Raw genomic sequence first — 21,927 nt, forward strand, 5'->3', positions numbered from 1 at the left:
GCATGAATGGTGGTGCAGCAGGTAGTGTCGCAGTCACACAGCTCCAGGGACCTGGAGGTTGTGAGTTCGACTGTCTGTGAGGAGTTGGTGTGTTCTCCTCGTGTCCGCGTGGGTTTCCACCGGGTGCTCCAGTTTCCTCCCACAGTCCAAAAACACACGTTGGTAGGTGGATTGGCGACTCAAAAGTGTCCGTAGGTGTGAGTGTGTGAGTGAATGTGTGTGTGTGTGTGTCTGTGTTGCCCTGTGAAGGACTGGCGCCCCCTCCAGGGTGTATTCTGGACCCCCCGCGACCCTTAATTGGATAAGCGGTTACAGATAATGAATGAATGAACTAACTGCATGAACGTAAACGTGGATTAAAAGTGTTAGAAATCTAAAAAAACTCAAGTTACAGGTGAGTTTATGTTGTCATTCAAATTGTGAATGAATAAACTTATAGACAAGTTAAACTTAAACCACGAACAAGTTTCAGTGGGTTTCTTACTCAAACAAACCGCTCCAACATTATTCAGCGCTTCTGAAATAACATAAACAGGAAGGGGGGTGGGGGGTTTCATTTTTCTGTGAAAACAGCAGTTCTCCAGAGTAAAGAAATTTACTTTGCAATAAAATGTCATTAAAATGTGAGTAAAATAAAAATACATACAGACAAAATATTAAATTTCTTAAACCAACTCAATGGTTACGTAGCCTGAACAGCTATAACGTAAATAACATTTTTTAAATATTTAAATGTATACATATCCAAGTCAATGGAAATGTTTGATTAGTTTATTTTAAAGGAATAATCAGCTATCAAAGTATCAAATATCTGTGTTTTGCAGTCTGAGTATGTTCATTACACTTTCAACTATCATTGTGTACTTGTCTATTGTGAATAAATTGCCTTACTCCTATAGACTCTGTTTTTCTGGCTGCTTTTGTTGGACACAGAGCAGCTGCTCGGTCAGATGTTGTCCGTTTTAAACAAAGCTTCTTTTCAGAGACACAACAAAGCGACACATAGGGCTCAGGGTGAGGATAATAAACAGTGAGAACTTTGTTCTGAATAGAGGATAATAAAGAGTGTGAAATATGTTCTGAAAGAAAACGGCTGCATGTCTGGTCTACTCCTTACCCTGCTGTCTGATGTTAAACAAGTTGGATTTACTTTGTTTTTACTGTGTGATTTACTGAGCATTTTTTCTGTGTTTCACAGCGTGATTCACTGAGCTTTTACAGAATGTTTACAGAGTGTTTTACAGTACATTTGTTGAGTACTGAGTGTTTACTAAGTTAAGTGTGGTTTGGCTTCTGTTGGGTCCACAGAGGGAACCAGAACCGACAACTGGCTCAACAGTGGCTGAGTAAACTCAACGACCAGTGGGAGCTGCAGAGGTTTCTCCAGGACTGTCATGAGGTAGGACACATGGCTCTTTGTGTGTTTTATATTTGGAGTTTGTATACTGCGTTTATAAAGATGCACACATTTATAATTTACGAGAGAAAGTAAAAATATTCATAACATGTAAAATAATGTATATGAGCATGTTTTTTTTTTATTTATTCATTAATTACTGTATAAAATAAGTCATTAAATATCATTGTGTGAATGCTAACAAATCTCCACACCATCATAAGATAAATATATTTTTTTAGCTTGTCGACCAGACCTTAGTTTATTGTATTTGTTGTGATTGTGCTGGTGTTGGGAGGAGTAATGAAATTTGGTTATGGTAATGTTTATTTGACATGGAATTGGGTGTTGTTATAGACTTTTGTTCTGTAATGGCTGTTGTTATTGTTATAGTAATGAGTTGTTATGGTAATGGAATGTTGTTATTATAATAAGTTGCCATGGTGATGCACAATATATTGTTGTTGTAATGGACTTTTAGTATTTAATGTTGCTAAAGTATAGGCTGTTAAGTCGATAGAGGCTGTCATGGAAATAGTTGTTATAGTTACTGACGTTATGGTAATTCATTGTTATTATGCTAATACAATTTTATAATAATATGGTACTACTTGTTATGATAATGGTTTGTTATGTTACTGAATGTTATTAAAGGAACGGGTTATTTTTATTGTGGTTGTGGTTATGAATATTGTTATAGAAATAGGTTGTTGTAATGGTACAATAAAGTTGCTATGGTAATAAATGTTGTCTATGAGGTAATGTTATACATTGTTGTTATAACAACGGATTAATATAGTTATACTATATTAGAGATTTTGTCATGATGATAAAGATTGTTATGGTACTGCTTGTACTTATGGTAATGTTTCATTATGATACTGGTTTGTTTTCATGAGAATATACTTAAAGCTTTGATGGTGATGGTGTAAGGTGTACAGCAATTAATTAGTGGTATGTGTGTGTGTTTTTTTATGTTTGTGTATGACCAAAACATGTATTCACACTTACATTATCAGGAATTCTCTTCCTCCTGAGGGCCATAAGCTGGTCCTAACTGTGTGAACCATTGCTTTTGTGAAGACACATTTTAGGTTTAGGTTAAAGGTAGTGCTGGGCGATATGAGCGCAAATCAATATCACGATTAATGATACATTTTACCACGATTACGATTAATGAACGATTATTTTGTTTTCGTATTTTTGACCCTCAGAGTTCAGTGACAATGCTTGTACTGTAAATATGCTCCAGTATCAAATACGGTATAATTTTTCTAACGTTGCTGGGAGCTTGTTTTTCTCTTGTCTTTTGAGCACTGTTTATATTTGGTGCGTGATTGGGCTTTTGGTCGCTGGAACTATATTTTCTCAGCGTTTACATTTGACTCCTTTTTGTTCAGTGTCATCTTAATTATTGTGTAAACACAGCACGTCCAGACGCTGTGTTTTTCTTTCGTACTAGATGCTCAAGTTTCTTGGTCAGCCTTGCTGTTTAGGTTGCTTCCATGTGACAGATAGGGGAAGGATCACGTGACTACAGTGTGGTAGTGTGGTCTTAAAGGGACAGTACATGAACACACAGTGGCGACATAATGGAATAAAAAGAAATGATATAATCGATATAGACAAGGTTATGTCAATTAGAAGTTCTGAATGTCGATTTCAATTCATTATTGATTAATTGCCCAGCCCTAGTTAAAGGTTATATTTAGGGCTAGACTAGTAGGTATTATGGAGAGGTAAGGTAAGAATAAATCTTTACAACTTAAACAGAAGTCATGTAACGGCGTGTGAGTGTGCCACTGTATGATATTTGGGTGTGTGTTTTCCTCATTCCAGTGTTGAACCTTTATTTAGGTTCTGCCTGTTCCTTTCTGCCCATGATGAATTATTCAGGACCTACTTTGTTCATCATTAATTCAACTGAGAGAGAGAGAGAGAGGGAAGACTTCATAACTTCATCTAGAGGCGGGCACACTTCTTCCTTTTGGTGTTTACTGCAGATCTGTGTATTTCCTTTGCTACACAGTGAAGTATGAAGTGATCATGTGGAGTGTTTTATGAATGTTGTACAACCATACAACGAAATCTAATCTCTACATTTAACCCACCCGTGGCGGTGAACACACTGACATTAGTGATTAGAGGCAGTAAACACACAGTCCCAGAGCAGCAGGCAGCCATCCTTGGCACCTGGGGAGCATTTTGAGGGTTAGGTGCCTTGCTCAAGGACACTTCAGCTGTGGATGTTCCTGCTGGTTATGGGGACTGAGTCAGTGACCTTCCAGTATCAAGTCAGTTCTTTTAATCATTCTTAGGGTTAGGGTTCTCAGTGGTGCTTATTAAAATAGGGTGACCATAGATTTCTTTTCAAAAAAGAGGACACTTGGGACAGGATGGCAGCATGGGGCAGATAAATACCTGGTTAGATGAGGTGAGGGGGTGGGGGTTGGGGGGAGTTGTTGGGATTCCTGTCGCTATAGGCACAGATGCGATGACTTTCAGTTCTGTAAAATATAGAGCAGAGAGTGAAAGGCTCCTGGGTCACAGACACACCTCCAGCACATGAAGTAGAGATTATAATAAATTACCTTTTAACCTTAACAACTTTTTTTTTAACCGGTTGAAAACCGGTGAATAGTTTTTAAGCCGTGAGCGAAGCGAAGTGTGTCCCAATTCTGCTCTCAGCTCCCCATCACCTTGAACATTTGAATTTCCGCACGCCTTTTGCTTACCCTTCCATGATGTCATCAAAGTCAAGATTTGGGACAGGGAAAAGCCTGCAGACCACAAAATCCTGTACATTCTTGGCCATTGAAAAATCTTGGCCTGATGCTTTTTTAAGTTTTTTAAAAGAGGACTCGTCTGTGGAAAAAAGGTCGTCTGGTCACTTTATTTAACACTACAGACATTGCTATGGTTACACTACGGTCATTGCAGTTGTTATGACACCATTATGACTGCCTGCTTCTGAGTAAGCTTTGAGTCTTGGTTTTTTTCATTGGTTCCTCTGGTTCTGATGGAGGTTCTCATCTGGAGACTCAGTGTGTTGCTTTAAGGGAGGTTCCCCTTGTTGCTCAGTGGTTTGTACTTTTATTCCGAAAGAGGTTCTCATTTGGAGTCATGGTCCATTTATATAAATTATATCAGTGCTTCCCAAAGTGGGGGGCATGTAGCTATTGCAGTGGGTGCAGAAGGGTGAATGAAGGCCTGCCACATGTTATAATTCCACTGTAAAATGATTGGTCACTTTATTTTGTTTTGTTAAGTAAGAAGTTGAAGTTTTGTATGAATTACAATGCTTAGATTAAGTTTGGAAACAAAAAACATGTATGTCGGAGTGGGGGGACTCAAATATTCTTATTTACAAAATGGGGTAGAAAAATTTGGGAAACACTCTTTTTTTATTAAATAAAAAGCTATGTAGCGAACAGGGAACTATAGATGAATCAAGAACACAAATCTTTGGGAATGTAGTATATGAATGTAGGTCAGTTAAAGCAAATAGAATAAAACAAGATAATAATAAAATACGTTATATTTTATTGTTTTATTAATGCCTTGTTTATAAATATATACAATAAATATAGTTTGGATATTAATTTCATAATTTTTAATGACAAATAAAAGCTGAAATTACTGCCTGCCAAAATGTATAGATTCTTAAAGTTATTGGTTATCATAATTAATATCTCCTTAAATGTCAGAATTTTGGCCTCATCAACTGTATTAGCCTGAAAATGTGTCCTTGGTTGAGCTCTGTACACTCTCAGAACAAAAGGTACGGTAGAGGTACAATGTTGGTCACTAAAGGTACAAACTGTGTAAATTTACCTTTAAAGGTACAACACTGTTTAAAAGTCCAGTTGTGTTCCTTAAAGGTACATTTTTACATGTTTGTAATCTTTCAGGTAGTGTCGCAGTCACACAGCTCCAGGCGCCTGGAGGTTGTGGGTTCAATTCCTGCTCCGGGTGACTGTCTGTGAGGAGTGTGGTGTGTTCTCCCTGTGTCTGTGTGGGTTTCCTCCGGGTGACTGTCTGTGAGGAGTGTGGTGTGTTCTCTCTGTGTCTGTGTGGGTTTCCTCCGGGTGACTCTCTGTGAGGAGTGTGGTGTGTTCTCTCTGTGTCTGCGTGGGTTTCCTCCGGGTGACTGTCTGTGAGGAGTGTGGTGTGTTCTCCCTGTGTCCGCGTGGGTTTCCTCCGGGTGACTGTCTGTGAGGAGTTGGTGTGTTCTCCCTGTGTCCGCGTGGGTTTCCTCCGGGTGACTGTCTGTGAGGAGTTGGTGTGTTCTCCCTGTGTCCACGTGGGTTTCCTCTGGGTGACTGTCTGTGAGGAGTGTAGTGTGTTCTCCCTGTGTCCGCGTGGGTTTCCTCCGGGTGCTCCGGTTTCCTCCTACAGTCCAAAAACACACGTTGCAGGTGGATTGGCGAGTCAAAAGTGTCCGTAGGTGTGAGTGTGTGAGTGAATGTGTGTGTTGCCCTGTGAAGGACTGGCGCCCCCTCCAGGGTGTATTCCCACCTTGCGCCCAATGATTCCAGGTAGGCTCTGGACCCACCGCGCCCCTGAATTGGATAAGCGCTTACAGATAATGAATGAATGAATGAATGTAATCTTTCATTATAGAACTGTGTCAGATTAAAAAAAAAAACATAATAAAAGTCCTGGAGATGAAACAGGGCGTATGAAATCAACACAATTTTAAAATCTACAATTATAATAAAATAAGATACAGTTATGTCCCCTAATTAAAGGAACAAATATGTAGCCAGTGTTTGAACCGTGGCTTGACTGATGGACGTTTATAACTGGAAGTGCAGTTCTAATTTGTGTTTTTGTCTGATCTGTTGCTTTAACTGCACGTGTGTCTGAGCTGCAGAGGGTGAATGGGGAGCATATTCTTCCCTTTTCCTTCCCTCCTTTTTTTTCTGATTGGCATATCTGTGGTTCCTCCTCTTTTTTCTCCCATCTCTCTTTTCCATTTGCTCCTCCGTTCCCTTTAAGAACCCAACGTCATCAGGGTGACGGTGAAGAACGACAATGGCTCTCTCTCTCTCTGTCTGTCTCTCACACACACACACACACACTCCCACTCCCCCACCCTCCGGTCCTCCCCCTCTCCTCCTCTCCGTGCTGTTTCTCCATCTCTCCTCATCTTGTTTTCACGCTTTTCTCTCGTCGTGTGTGGACACTGCAGCATCCTCAACCTCATTATCACAAACACAACAGAATGGAGGGAAGAAAGAAGCGGGATTAAAAAGAAGAGAAGATTGATTGTGTGGAGATTCGAGGCTCTGTGGACGCAGGGTGAAGAGCGGGATTAGACCATTTAGAGGAGGAGGAGGAGAGAGAAGCCCTCTCAATGCGTTCCCTCTCTCTGTCTGCTCCTCTATTTCTCTTTCATCCCTGTCTTTCATATTCTGTCTTTGTTTGCTGTCTTTATTTCTGTTTACATCACTCTCTCTCTGTTTCTGTCTTTTCCCTCTCTTTATGTTAATTAATCACTCCCCTCATTTACTCTTTTACCTTTATCTTCCCTCTTTCTGTATATAGCTAGCTCTCCCTCCCTCTCTCTCTTTCTCTCTCTCTCTCCCTCCCTCTCTCTCTGTTTTTGCTCTCTGTGATGATGGAATGGTATCCTCCTTGTGACTGTGCTTCATGTCCACTCTCAGAAACACTGGATTTTACTCTCCTGACTTCCCCCTGATCTCCTCACGACCTCTAGACTTCTTCTTGGTCTCCATCGCTTCAATCCTACGTTGATTTGAGTTTTAACTTGTGGGCAGTACTGTTTTCATTTTTGGGGGCGGAGCATGTGGATATTTGTCTCTGATTGACAGACTCTTCTCTTGCCTCCTGATCCCTACCGGTAATTCAGCTTGTGTGTTTATCATTTATATAGTGTAAAACAATCACAACAAATGCTGTTTACAAAGTCTTTAACACACTGAAACTTAAGTGCTTCCTGTAAATGATTTTTCTTTGGATGGTGAAACTTATTTAATTATTTGAAACATTATGATTTCATGTAGATAACTGTTACATTCCTGACACTTGAAATAAATTCTTAAATTAAGTTAATGTAGTAATATTTTATTCCAAGCAGTAGTGGAGCATTTCTATTGGTCCATTCATTGGCAAATTTACATATACTTGGGTTTTATGCCAAATGCCAGGTATCATCTACAAGGGTATAAAGCCCCTTAGCTTTTGGCTCTGGAGCAGCGATAGAGCTCCAATTTCCAATTTCTTTGGGAAGAACTGGAGTAATGTTTGTGATCCAGAACTAATCAATCATTCAACATAAGTATCTCACCTCTCTAATGCAATCAAAGCCGCACAGCAGTGTTCTAGACATTCTAGTGTGAAGTCTTCTCACAGGAGTAGAGCTTGTTACTGAGGAATCCCCTTCACTTCAGAAGAAATGTTGGAAATTACCAGAGACTGTTGAACTCTACTGTGTGTCTGTGTGACAGTGTGGGATAGATATATACATGTATACCATCGCCGTCCAATTAAAAACAGGTATCCCCAAAATAGTAACTTTGCGGGAGCAGGAAGAAAGATCATCTTAACTTTCAGTGGAAGTCTGTGTAAATATATTTTCTTCCAAGTTATTTTGGAGCATTTCTATTGGTCCGTTCATCATGACATTTTCACACAATGTGTTCAAATGATGTAGTAAATACACGTTTTTAATTGGACAACGATGATACGTGATTTAACAGACTGTTTCTAATGTGTGTTTTTCAGCTGGGAGACTGGGTGGCAGAGAAGATGCTCATGGCTCGTGATACATCTCGAGATGAGGCGCAGAAACTCCACAAGAAGTGGCTTAAACACCAGGCTTTTATGGCAGAACTCGCTCAGAATAAAGAGTGGTTAGACAAGATCGAGAAGGTACAGTAAACGTATTTACTTTATTTCTTCTATCTGTGTCTGTTTATTTATGACTGCTGACAGGTTAAGAGCCAAAGACACCTTCTAAGAACTGAAAAATGAGAGATCTACACATGAAATAGACAGGGTTTAATTAGGAAATGTTCTGCTTACTCTTTAACGTAAATAAAAGAGCTATTATTTACAAAGGTTGACTTCTTTGCCTTAGACTTTGCATTTTTAGGCTCTCAGAACTTTTTTGGCGTCTCAAAACATTTGCTCTTTTTTCTGATGCTGTGCTGCTCTTAGTGACTTATAAGTGCTTTTCCACTGTATGGTACCTACCCTGGTTTACTTGACTCTCCCCCGCGTTTTTCCAAGCGAGCCAAGTAGGGACTAAATTGGGACCTGATTGGCCCAAAAGACTTGTCAACCATGAGATTCCCGCTCTGTGAGGAGTTGGTGTGTTCTCCCCGTGTCCGCGTGGGTTTCCTCCGGGTACTCCGGTTTCCTCCCACAGTCCAAAAACACACGTTGGTAGGTGTATTGGTGACTCAGAAGTGTCCGTGAGTGTGTGAGTGAATGTGTGTGTGTGTCTGTGTTGCCCTGTGAAGGACTGGCGCCCCCTCCAGGGTGTATTCCCGCCTTGCTCCCAATGATTCCAGGTAGGCTCTGGACACACCGCGACCCTGAACTGGATAAGGGTTACAGATAATGAATGAATGAATGAATATTTGTTTGAATTCGACTGAGAACAGTGAGCCCAGTCTAGTAGAGTATGTACCATGCAGTGGAAAAGCGCAAATACTAGCCACATTACAGGAAAGCCCCATAATAATAGACTAGTTAATCTGGACAAATCTGGATTTGTGATCAATGTAGGCTATACATTTACTGGCCACTTTACTGGAAAACCCTGTTATTGGCTGTGATTCTGCTTGGCTTTTTATTGGTAAAATATGTGTAAAACCTAGCGTGAGTAGGCTGTAGATGCACTGGCAACTCTATTGATAAATCCTAACTAAGGTAAGACCTGGCTTGTAATTCCAGTGCAGAACTGTTATCATTTCTGTTGGCGGACAGTTACAGACTGTATCAGAGAATTTGGGTTTAAAACCCTTTTAAGCTAATGTGTTGGGACACTTTGTGACTCAGCTGAAGTGTGTTACTCCAGTATCAAATATCCTGTTAATCCCTGAGTCAGAGGAAGAGGAGAAGAGTCAGAGCTTTAACTGGGGGATTGGCTGCTTTTGAAAACCCGGAGGAGGATTCACTTTCTGCTTTTACTGCTTTCCTCTTTCTTTTTAAATGCTTTGTCAATATTTTAAGTGTTCCAAGTTCCATCCAAATGTTTGTTGTATAATTTTCATAGGAAAGCAAAGCCAATTGAATTGATGCTCTAGTGAAGCTGTACATGAGCTTTAACTTTTTCTGGATCATTTGACCCCCATCCGGTACCTTTAGGATGAGTTGGAGTGGTGGTCCGAACCTCAGTACTTGTCATCGCTGAAGTTTAAAGCTGATTCATTTGAATCAAATCCACAAATTGTCAAATATTGTTTAAATCCTGACAGAAGAGTAGAGTTGCTGCCGGAAAGAGGAACAAACTTCTGATTAATCTCCAACCTTTCTGAAGAAATGCTGGACGAGCAGGTGTCCACAAACCTATGGTCATAGAGTGTAACTTACCACAATACGTTTTCACAGTGTTTCCACCGGACCCTTTGTAAAGAGCCTGTACCCTATTTTTTTCTTACAAGCTGTTTTTGGTAGTGTATCTTTAAAGGAACACTAAGTAATACCTTTACCTTAAAATTAGAGAGTGTTCTGATGCTTCACTGAAATGTAGTAGGGAGAATAGGGCCTCTGTCATTGCTACACTGGGCTCAGCACCGCAGAAACTTCACTGTGTATCTTCTCCCTACCTTTACCAGGGGGAGCCCCAAGAGAAAAAAAACATTACCTAGTGTTCCTTTAATACTCTTATATGTAAATGAGATCTGATCTGATTGGCTGGCCTGCTGAGATGTCTGAGCAAATGTTTGGTTTCTGATAGTGAGAGAGAGAGTAAGTGAAAATAAGAGAGGGAGGGATGTCTACACATTTGCCTCTCTCTCTATTTCCCTTTCTCTCTCTCTCTCTTTCTCTCTCTCTCTCTCTCTCTCTCTTTCTCTCTCTCTCTCTTTCTCTCTGTCTCTCTCTCTCTCTCTCTCTCTCTCTCTCTCTCTCTCTCTCTCTCTCTCTCTCTCTCTCTGACCCACTATTTTCTTTACAGATGTTGGACTCATTTCTCTTTTCCGTTCTGTTCTTAACTCCAAACTCATTTCCATGAATAGCTCTGACACAGACGCGTGTCCTCAGTGTGAACACTGCTCTACTTTTTGTATCATTGATTAATTCTCCTTTATATCTCACCTCAAAGTGCTACTGGAAGATATGGACAAAGTTCCAGCCAAAACAAACACTTGTGTTTTTTAAATAAAAAAATGTGTGGTTTTCTGAATAAGAAGTGGGTTCATTAATTTCTACATGACTTTTCCAGTCTCTATTTATCCCTTAAATTTAAGCAGACTGTTTCTGGCATTGTGCTTGATGTTTTAAATCTTCGAAATATTAGGATTTTTACTAAATAAAATGTCTATATCTATGGTCCGATAACTTTCTCTAAATTAGGGCCTAGTTTTGAGGTTGATCTAGCACAGAATATTTCTGCCTAATAAGGCCATTACTGATTATTGATTCATCATCATCATCATCATCATCATCTTTATCTTTTCCGCTTGTCCATTTCAGGGTCGCGGTGTTATTGATTTTCAAAAATTTTAATTATTATTGTCTCTTGCCTCTTTAAATGACTACTGCAGTCTCAGAATTATTTAACCCTTTAGTGAAAAGTGTCTTTTTTTTAATGCAGTTTTAACCTGCTGCAAATGCACAGCCAGACACCAGCCTCTGTCAGCATTCCTGAGGAATCTTAGCCCATTCTTCATGGGCAGTGGCCTCCAGTTCATTAATATTCTTTGGTTTGTGTGCGCCAACCACTTTCTTCAAATCTGACCAAACATTTTCTTTAGAGTTTCCAGTTATGTGACAGTGATGGCGATTCCAGAATTTCCAAGGACTTTTTCCAAAACCAAGCCTGAAAAACTGAAAGTTTGTAAATTTTGCTAATAACCTGGTTTGATTTGGGCTAAATAGCTTTGATTGCAACTGAATGTACCATGTTAGTTAACAGCCATGTATAAAATAGATATCGTACAGAATCTCTGACACATCCAGGCCATTAGGTGTCAGTATAATGTGAACACTTATCATTGGAGAAATAGAACTTGGGAAACCAGGAAGTTTATGTGTATTTTTTAAATTTTTGCTTTAGTTCCTGTAGGATACAGAGGTGAGAGTCTTGTGTAGGTGTGAAAAACCTCTTAATGACCATATGATTTTTCCAGATTACTATGGGACTAGTGGAGCTGGCAGATGGAGGATGGAGGGGGGAGCAGTTGCTAGGCAACACACTCTCCTTTTCCCTGTGTGAAGGTCATTTATTCCTCCTCTCTTTTTCCTCCACCTCTCCGTTCAGGAAGACGAGCGGAAGTGATCAGATGTAGAGCTGAGGTCAAAGGAAATGATGTCACAGAGAAATTAGATTTCTCTGTTCAGTCTTTAAAATATGTTACTGGCTTGGTGCTTGGGCTCTGGGATGATTAGCCCATCATTCTAAGAAACAACAGCAGCTTCTTTTCTTCTTTCGGTTTATTCAGTTTTCTGTGTGTTGGCTTCTTGATAGCTGCAAGTCCTTTCATTAGCAACATAACATTACCACAGCTCAGTAGATTATGAACAATTCTGTGGGTTGGTGATAATTGGAAATTACTTCAAAAGTGATGTTCCTTGCTCCCTGTCTTTGACCCACTTTCTCAGATCTGTACTGAGTTCTTTGGACTTTCACTGAGTTGTATGTCTTAGTTAATCTGATGACCCTTGGTCATTTATGTCGAAAAAGTATGAAAAGTGGTTTTATTTGATCTACGTTGCATTTTTAATTTGTATATTTAAAAATCTTTATATTTCAATTCCAATTTCTGAATATTCTTTATAAATATGTTTTGCCAAAGGTTTATTGCTATTTAAAGGGGTGTAATTGCATTATTATGATATTACATTTTCATTATATCAGTGACATTAAAATGGCAAATATCTTAAAATGTCAATAATATTGTTTATCACATTTATTTCTCAGAGAGTATATTAACCACAAAATGCCTATAATAACAGGCCTAGTCATGATCACAAACAGCATGTTTAAATGCCTTATTACCAAGTTAACACAATTTAGGAGACTTTAGCACCACTGAAGTAATAGTTTTGGTAGATGTGTGTATTGATATGACCCTGTGTATCGTTGATCTAGTGTTGTTTGACTACCAAGTTTGCATTAGTTTTATTCATTCATTCATTAGAAGAGTTGTGGAGTTTACTTTCTTGTAAAGAAAAGTTCAAATTCATAGTTAAATTATCTTTGTGATGGCGTTCCATTAAGAATATGAAATTAAATGTGCAATTATTTGTCATTGTACAATGTACAACGAAATGTGTCTTCAGCATTTAACCCCTCTGTGGCAGGAAACACACACACTAGTGCACTAGGGGCTGCGAACACATGTACACTGTTTAGTCTACAGGCCATTCTTGTTTTAACACACTTGTTGAACATACTACCTACAACAGCAGTTTGGTGCCCGGATGGACATATGTGGCATCACTGTGGTTTGGACCAGAGAATTCCAGAGGATAGGAACAACACTTATAGTGCAGCGCCACTCAGGAGCCCTCATTAATATTACTGAGAATTCGAAAATAATTTGTTAATACATCTGTAAATAATCAAACCAATATCCTCGCATCGCTGCACCTCTGTTTTTGCATATGAAGAGCCTGAGTGAATACTCTGTTCTTTACTTTCTCTCTCTTCTCTACTCTCTGTCCACCTCTCCTCCCACTCTTTTCCTCCCACTCTCCATCCGTCCCTGGGAGCTGTGCTTCCACTGACATAGAACTAGACGGAGTTCCTCAGGGGCGATGGGGGTTTCAGGTGCAGTGATAGAGAGAAAACAAAGGCGGGAGTGTGTGTGAGAGAAGGATAGATAGAGGTAGGAGGAAGTAGAAAGTGATAGGGAACAAAGTGAAGGAGGAGAAAAAGGGGGGAAATAGAGGCAAATATAGAATGTTTCTGAGAAAGGGGCAAAAAAGGAGACAGAAAGGAAGAGGAGAGTGTGAGATTTAGAGCAGCAGGAGAAAGATAATGAGAGAAGGATGCAGAGGAGACAGAGGGATCAAGAGTGAAAATAGGAGAGAAGGAGAGCCTTATATAAAGCTACTTTGTGCGCCATGTTTAGCCTACTTATTCTGGGTGAATCAGTCTGTCACACACACACACACACACACACACACAGAGCGAGAGAGAGACAGCCACATACACACCTTGATTTTCAGAGTGTTTTTAGAACCAATTGTCTTTATATTTATTTTTTTATTTTGTCAGTTCGCAGTCACCGACGATTCAGCCTAGTGACATATTAGAGGTTTTATCTAAAGATGTAAACACAGTGTCACTTCTGTTCAGTTCCCACAGTAGATTGCATTTGATTTCTGTATTATGTATTATGTATTAAATATCTCTAGATGTATATAATTATCTCTCATTCTTACGCTTCTTTCTCTCACTCTCTCTGTCTGTCTCTCACACGTACACACACACACACACACACATACACACAGACCTCCTATTTCATCTTTTTTAATCATGAGTTGTGCTGTAGTGTTAGATTTCTCAATTAAAGCTTGTGTCTGACGCTAAATCTCTCTCTAAAATTTTACAAAGCAAATCAAGAGATTCTAATGAATAAATCATCAAAATGACACTGATATATTCCAATAATAATATTTAATAATATAATAAATTGGGGCGGCACGGTGGTGCAGCAGGTAGTGTGTCGCAGTCACACAGCTCCAGGGACCTGAAGGTTGTGGGTTCGAGTCCCGCTCCGGGTGACTGTCTGTGAGGAGTGTGGTGTGTTCTCCCTGTGTCTGCGTGGGTTTCCTCCGGGTGACTGTCTGTGAGGAGTGTGGTGTGTTCTCCCTGTGTCTGCGTGGGTTTCCTCCGGGTGACTGTCTGTGAGGAGTGTGGTGTGTTCTCACTGTGTCCGTGTGGGTTTCCTCTGGGTGTCTGTCTGTGAGGAGTGTGGTGTGTTCTCCCTGTGTCTGTGTGGGTTTCCTCCGGGTGACTGCCTGTGAGGAGTGTGGTGTGTTCTCCCTGTGTCTGTGTGGGTTTTCTCTGAGTGCTGCGGTTTCCTCCCGCAGTCCAAAAACACACGTTGGTAGGTGGATTGGCGACTCAAAAGTATCCATAGGTGTGAGTGTGTGAGTGAATGTGTGAGTGTGTGTGTTGCCCTGTGAAGGACTGGCGCACCCTCCAGGGTGTATTCCCACCTTGCGCCCAATGATTCCAGGTAGGCTCTGGACCCACCGCGACCCTGAACTGGATAAGGGTTACAGATAATGAATGAATGAATATAGTAAATATATATTATAATTCTTATAACATTTTAAAAAACTTAAAAAAAAAACTTTTTTTTTTTCAAAATAAAAGCCTGTGTCTGGTGATGCAAAAAACACTGTATGTTCTAATTCTGAACCAAAATCATCTGCAATCTTTCATCTCCCTCCCCATTTGGTTCCTCACTCTTTTCCTTCTATATGATCTAATCCAAACAGTAGACTGGTGGCCAAGAGATCTGCAGGTGATATCCAGTGGGTCTATGGATAGTATTTATTTGGATTAAGAGAGTAAATGCTAGTCTCTGATTCTCAGCAAGGACAGAAGTTCATGGGTTAACTAATATTAATTAATTTTTACAGAAGCTGGTGCTTTAGGGTTAATACTCCTCTCTCTCCCCTCTCTCCTCAGGAAGGGCAGAAGCTAATGCAGGAAAAGCCAGAGCTGAGTGCCGTGGTGCAGATGAAGCTGGGGGAGATCCGTGAGTGCTGGCTCGACCTGGAGAGCACCACTCAGGCCAAGGCCAGGCAACTGTTTGAGGCCAGCAGAGCAGACCTCCTGACGCAGAGCTACTCGAGTCTGGACCAGAGGCTACAGCAGCTGGAGAGTGAGCTTAGTCACCAGGACTATGGCAATGACCTGACCTCCGTCAACAAACAGCTCAAAAAACTACAGGTATACGCATAACTTTATATCTGAGGTTTTGTGCTCGTAAATGCTCTACTATGCCTCCAACACTGTCTCTCCTTCTCTCTCTCTCTCTACCACTCATTTTCTCAGTGGCACTAGTTCTGACGTATAATGTTAAATTATAATGTCATTTGAATCACTGCCCGTTGTTTTGATTATGGTCTAATCCTGTTAATTTCTCTGTTTCATGCTGGAGCGGATGGTTTTCTCTGTGGGCTCCAGGTGGCGCTGTTTATTTGTTTGTGTTGATTTTATTGTGATTAACTGGTTGTGGTCTCTCTGACAGTGAAGGAGTTAGAAACTGATCTGAGCTCTGTTTGTCTTCATTCAAACCATCATCATGATCATCATCATTGCAGCGGTACTGTAGCACCTTTCAGTTCTGTTCCTTTACTTTACTCATCTTTCTTTTCTTTCTTTCTTTCTTTCTTTCTTTCTTTTGACTTTCTTTCTTTTTTCTTTCTTTCTTTCTTTTGACTTTCTTCATTTTTTCTCTTTCTTTCTTTCTTTCTTTCTTACTTTCTTTCTTTCTTTCTTTCTTTCTTTCTTTCTTTCATTTTCTTACTTATTTTCTTTCTTTCTTTCTTTCTTTCTTTTTTCTTTCTTTCATTCTTTTTTCTTTCTTTCTTTGTTTTTCCATCCTCCAGCCAGTTCTGTCCTTGACTTTCTTCATTTTTTCTTTCTTTCTTTCTTTCTTTCTTTCTTTCTTTCTTTTGACTTTCTTTCTTTTTTCTTTCTTTCTTTCTTTTGACTTTCTTCATTTTTTCTCTTTCTTTCTTTCTTTCTTTCTTTCTTTTTTCTTTCTTTCTTTCTTTTGACTTTCTTCATTTTTTCTCTTTCTTTCTTTCTTTCTTTCTTTCTTTCTTTCTTTCTTTTGACTTTCTTCATTTTTTCTCTTTCTTTCTTTCTTTCTTTCTTTCTTTCTTTTTCCATCCTCCAGCCAGTTCTGTCCTAGACTTTCTTCATTTTTTCTTTCTTTCTTTCTTTCTTTCTTTTGACTTTCTTCATTTTTTCTTTCTTTCTTTCTTTCTTTTGACTTTCTTCATTTTTTCTTTCTTTCTTTCTTTCTTTCTTTCTTTCTTTCTTTCTTTCTTTTTCCATCCTCCAGCCAGTTCTGTCCTAGACTTTCTTCATTTTTTCTTTCTTTCTTTCTTTCTTTTGACTTTCTTCATTTTTTCTTTCTTTCTTTCTTTCTTTTGACTTTCTTCATTTTTTCTCTTTCTTTCTTTCTTTCTTTCTTTCTTTTGACTTTCTTCATTTTTTCTCTTTCTTTCTTTCTTTCTTTCTTTCTTTCTTTCTTTCTTTCATTTTCTTACTTATTTTCTTTCTTTCTTTCTTTCTTTCTTTCTTTTTCCATCCTCCAGCCAGTTCTGTCCTGCTGACAGAACCAGTGTATGTTTTTTCTGTATTTGTGATGGAGTGAAATCACAGAATACACTCTATACTTGCACTACACAGTATGTGTGTGTGTGTGTGTCCAGGTGCCCAGTATATAGTTTCTTTTCTTACCTTTCTGTACATCACTGTACTACATACAGATATCTAGTCTGTATACTGTATACACATATTTTGTGCATATACTGTATAAAATATACTTAAGACACAAAAAAACAACAGTAAAACTGCATGTAAAGCTGGGTGATAATGGCATGAAATCAAACAGTGCCATCCACATATAGAAATGGATAAGAACACTGCACTGTAAAACCATTCGTATTTGCTTTGTTTCTTTTGATATTTAATTTGAAAATCATACCTTCATTTCAAGCACAGGGGCGTTTCTAGATTATTTGTTGTTCTGAGGCACACAGTGTATTTACAGAGACAGAGCTGCACCGATCTGCTTCCAGTCCGTTATAGGGGCACAGTAGTGTATCAATAGTTTAAAAAGCCTATCTATATATCTATCTATCTACACCACACCACACCACAACTGGTTAATCATTAAAGGTAAAAAAATCATTAATATTTTATAGACAGATGATATTATGAAGTGTAACCAGTGGTTTAATATTTCTAGAGTTCACTGCTGGGATTGGATGGGACTGGAAGGTTTTGCTGATGTAATCACTCACTTTCCCTTCTGTTTTCCCAGTGTCCTTTATTCCCTCTTTTCCTCCTTTCCTCCATCTTTCTCTTCGTGATGGCCCTTTAAGTGTCTTCCACTGGATTCATGTACTGTTTTTCTCCTGTTGTTCTCTTATTATCGACCATCTTTTCATGTTGTACTCTTTCCCTTTCTCCCTCTCTCTCTCTCTCTCTCTCTCTCTCTCTCTCTCTCTCTCTCTTCATCAGTTATTTTTGGTCTGTTAACTGACATTTCTCAGTCTATCTGCTGCGTCTAAAATGATGACTGTTTTGGTCCTCCCTTCTTGTCCCCTCTCTCCTTTTCTCTCTCTCTTTTCCTCTGTCTCTCATTCTCACTCTATTTCCCTCTCTTCCCCTGGCTCCCACCTCTCTGCCTTATCTCCATCCTCTCTTCCACTTTCTACCTATCACTCCAACCCTCCTACACTGTCTTTCTCTCCCTCCCAACCCACACGTCCCCCTTCATTCTTCCCCTTCCCATGCCCACTTCTCTCTTTCTATCCCCTCTCTCTTTCACACCTCTCCTCTCGTACCCCCCACCCCCACTCCCTGTACAGACAATGGAGAACCAGGTGGAGCAGTGGTATAGGGAGGTTGGGGAGCTGAAGGTGGAGGCTTCCTCCATCCCGCAGCATGTGCAAGTGGATGATACGGTTTCTGAGCAACAGGTTACCGTGGAGACGAGGATTGTCCGACTGATCGAGCCACTGAAGGAGAGGAGGAGGATCTTGTTGGCATCTAAAGAGGTTCACCAAGTGGGACGAGACCTGGAGGATGAAATTGTGAGTAGTTAGAGACACCTGTATTCAGAAATGACTTTTTTTATGTTCATTACATGATTCATTTAGACACAGTTAAGTATGGTGGAAAGTGTCTTTTCAGCCCTAATTATAATTTATATATAGTATATTATATGTATTTAATTTAATATGATTAATATTAATACGGGCAGCATGGTGGAACAGCAGGTAGTGTCGCATTCACATAGCTCCAGGGAACTGGAGGTTCAAGTTCCGCTCCGGGTGACTGTCTGTGAGGAGTTTGGTGTGTTCTCCCCGTGTCTGCGTGGGTTTCCTCCAGGTGACTGTCTGTGTTGAGTGTGGTGTGTTCTCCCCGTGTCTGCGTGGGTTTCCTCCGGGTGACTGTCTGTGTTGAGTGTGGTGTGTTCTCCCCGTGTCTGTGTGGGTTTCCTCCGGGTGACTGTCTGTGAGGAGTGTGGTGTGTTCTCCCCGTGTCTGCGTGGGTTTCCTCCGGGTGACTGTCTGTGAGGAGTGTGGTGTGTTCTCCCCGTGTCTGCGTGGGTTTCCTCCGGGTGACTGTCTGTGAGGAGTGTGGTGTGTTCTCCCCGTGTCTGCGTGGGTTTCCTCCGGGTGACTGTCTGTGAGGAGTGTGGTGTGTTCTCCCTGTGTCTGCGTGGGTTTCCTCCGGGTGACTGTCTGTGAGGAGTGTGGTGTGTTCTCCCTGTGTCTGCATGGGTTTCCTCCGGGTGACTGTCTGTGAGGAGTGTGGTGTGTTCTCCCTGTGTCTTCGTGGGTTTCCTCCGGGTGACTGTCTGTGAGGAGTGTGGTGTGTTCTCCTCGTGTCTGCGTGGGTTTCCTCCGGGTGACTGTCTGTGAGGAGTGTGGTGTGTTCTCCCTATGTCTGCGTGGGTTTCCTCCGGGTGACTGTCTGTGAGGAGTATGGTGTGTTCTCCCTGTGTCTGCGTGGGGTTTCCTCCGGGTGACTGTCTGTGAGGAGTTGGTGTGTTCTCCTCGTGTCTGCGTGGGTTTCCTCTGGGTGCTCTGGTTTCCTCCCACGGTCCAAAAACACACGTTGGTAGGTGGATTGGCGAATCTAAACAGTGTCCATAGGTGTGAGTGTGTGTGTTGCCCTGTGAAGGACTGGCGCCCCCTCCTGGGTGTGTTCCTGCCTTGTACCCAGTAATTCCAGGCTCTGGACCCAGTGCGACCCTGAACTGGATAAGTGGTTACAGACAATAAGTGAATGAATGAACTATTGAATGAATAATATTCATATGTATTTGTGTGTTCCAAAATTATTTATCAGTGTTTTGTCATATTGTCAAGAAAATCGTTATCACCAAAATACTCTGAAATATCATGATATTATTGTAGGCTCATATCGCCCACACCTGTCTTCAAGTTCGTAAAGGTCCACCACTAGCAACAGGACGACACTTCAGTGAGACACACACTGAGTGTTTTATCAGGAGTATAAAATGTTTACTTGAATTTGTGAGAACTGTTTATGGACTTCCTCTCTGGCACACAAGTGTGGGTGTGTTGTAAAGGACACATTTCCAAGGATGCCTTCATTAAAGACGTGTTTCCTTGTATGATGGTTAAGGACATCATTGTGAAGGACACAGATGTTAAGGTGTTTCTAGTGATGCATTGTTAAAGATGCAGTTGTTAAGGACGCCACTGTTAAGGACACAGTTCTGTTAAGGATGATATTGATAAGGATGCAGCTGATAAGTATACAGTTCATGAGGATAATTGTAAAGGGAACAGTTTGTAAGGACGCCATTATTAAGAATGTCATTGGTAAGGATGCAGTTGATAGGGATGTTACTGATAAGGACACTGTTGTTAAGGATGCACTTGTTAAAGACTCAGTTGTTAAAACTTTTCTGTTAATGAATTATTAAAAATGCAGTTGTTAATGATGCCTTTGCTAAGAACACAATGCCATGGATGTGTCCTTTAATTCGTGTGTTCAAGGATCTTGTTGTGAAGGTTTGGCTTTCTAAGGATGTGTTGTTAATGTTTTTCTAGGAAGCGTTATTAAGAAAGAAAACGTCTGTAAGGATTTTTCTTCAAATCAGCGTTTTGTAAAGTATAGGTCAGCTGTAACACTGTAGTTTGTTATACATAAATGTAAAAAATGTATATTTGTGGATGTGTTTTTTAGTTGTGGGTGCAGGAGCGTCTCCCAATGGCGATGTCTCAGGAACACGGAGGCAGTTTACAGGCGGTACAGCAGCTCATGAAGAAGAACCAGGTAAAACATCACACTCAATCATCTCAATTTACTACTGCACTCTTCAACTCGTATCTTTCCACCTAGAGTAGGATGGGATTTCTAAAGGGTTCTTCAATGTGTTTCCTATTGGATTCCCTTATGGATTCCCTACTGAGATATTAAATGTGTTTTCTGAAGATACATAGCTCTAAAAGAGAATGAGGGGTGCCCTAAATGGTAGGTTCTCTAAAGGGTTTGCTAAAGGGTTCTGTAATGTATTCCTTATTTTGTTTTTATGTTGAGTTTACCTGGAGGAGTTGTATGTGTGAATGCAACCACCTACAACATTTCTCCTGGGTCTTACCCGGATTTTATCCTGTAATATCTTTGGGTGAAGCCTTGAGTTCAGAGAACCTCCAGCTGTGTGATGCATGTGTGAACCCCCACCCTGGAACACTTCCTGACCCGATACTCTGGAGTTTCTCTTGAAATCCTCCAGAGTTCGTGTTTAAAAGAGGCTTTAATGTGTTCTTTAAAGAAGGATTATATCCTTAATGTGTTGCTAATGAGTTCTCTTATGGGTTCTTTAAGGGAGCATCTTAGTTAGAAGAGGATGGGTTCTCTAATGGCTTTTCTGAACGGGAACTCAGTGGATACTCTAATTTCCTCTCTAATGGGTTTCTAATGTGTACTTTAATGGCTGTTCTAACGGGAATAGCTCAGTTAGGGAAGGAGGGGTTCTCTAAAAGTCTTTCTAATGGGTTCTCTGAAGGTAGTTGCTCAGTTAGAGGAGGTTGGTTGGTTGGTTGATTGATTGATTGATCGATGACTGATTTGCTGTTCTCCTCAGAGCCTGCAGAGGGAGCTGGAAGGCCACCAGGGCCGGGTACAGGAGGTTTTAGAGCGAGCTGCTGTCATCGCCTCCATTCGCAGCCCTGAAGCCGAAAGTGTTCGAATGGCTATGCAACAGCTGCAGCAATTGTGGGAAAACCTCTGGACGGAAAGCGAGAGGAGACAGTTGACCCTGGACGCCATGTACCAGTCTCAGCAATACTACTTTGACATCACTGAGGTGGAGGCATGGCTGAGCGAACAGGAGCTACACATGATGAACGAGGAGAAAGGAAAGGTAGGGGTGGAGGAGAGGAGCAGATATAAAGAACAGAACCGAACTGAATTTGTTATGGAATTTAAACAATTAAACTCTTGCAGACACCTGCTGATCGACATTTCTTCTTGCAAATTTGCTCTTTGAATGGAGTGTCTATCAACTTCAGCATCACTGCTGTGTCTGATCCTATCACACCAACGAAACACATACCAATGGAACTAATGGACTACAGTCTGTAACTGTAGA

The 21,927-nt window shown here is 40.6% G+C and overlaps 1 protein-coding gene across 4 annotated transcripts in view; it reads left to right on the top strand.

Moving 5' to 3' along the window:
* LOC136709281 (spectrin beta chain, non-erythrocytic 4-like) overlaps positions 1-21,927 on the top strand; it is a 67,946-nt gene that overhangs the window by 32,030 nt on the left and 13,989 nt on the right. For 3 of the 4 annotated variants that reach the window (XR_010804479.1, XM_066684415.1, XM_066684416.1), the window contains exons 19-24: positions 1,309-1,399; positions 8,147-8,293; positions 15,240-15,503; positions 18,164-18,388; positions 20,520-20,609; positions 21,421-21,699. Coding sequence is in view for 3 of the 4 variants with exons in the window: in XM_066684415.1 (XP_066540512.1) it covers positions 1,309-1,399; positions 8,147-8,293; positions 15,240-15,503; positions 18,164-18,388; positions 20,520-20,609; positions 21,421-21,699 (1,096 nt within the window). In the remaining variant the exon portion in view is untranslated. Of the gene's footprint in view, positions 1-1,308; positions 1,400-6,546; positions 7,263-8,146; positions 8,294-15,239; positions 15,504-18,163; positions 18,389-20,519; positions 20,610-21,420; positions 21,700-21,927 lie in introns of those variants that run through there. The other variant, XM_066684418.1, reaches the window with a different exon arrangement.

This window comes from Hoplias malabaricus, chromosome 11 (assembly GCF_029633855.1).
Source record: "Hoplias malabaricus isolate fHopMal1 chromosome 11, fHopMal1.hap1, whole genome shotgun sequence".
Lineage (NCBI taxonomy): Eukaryota > Metazoa > Chordata > Actinopteri > Characiformes > Erythrinidae > Hoplias > Hoplias malabaricus.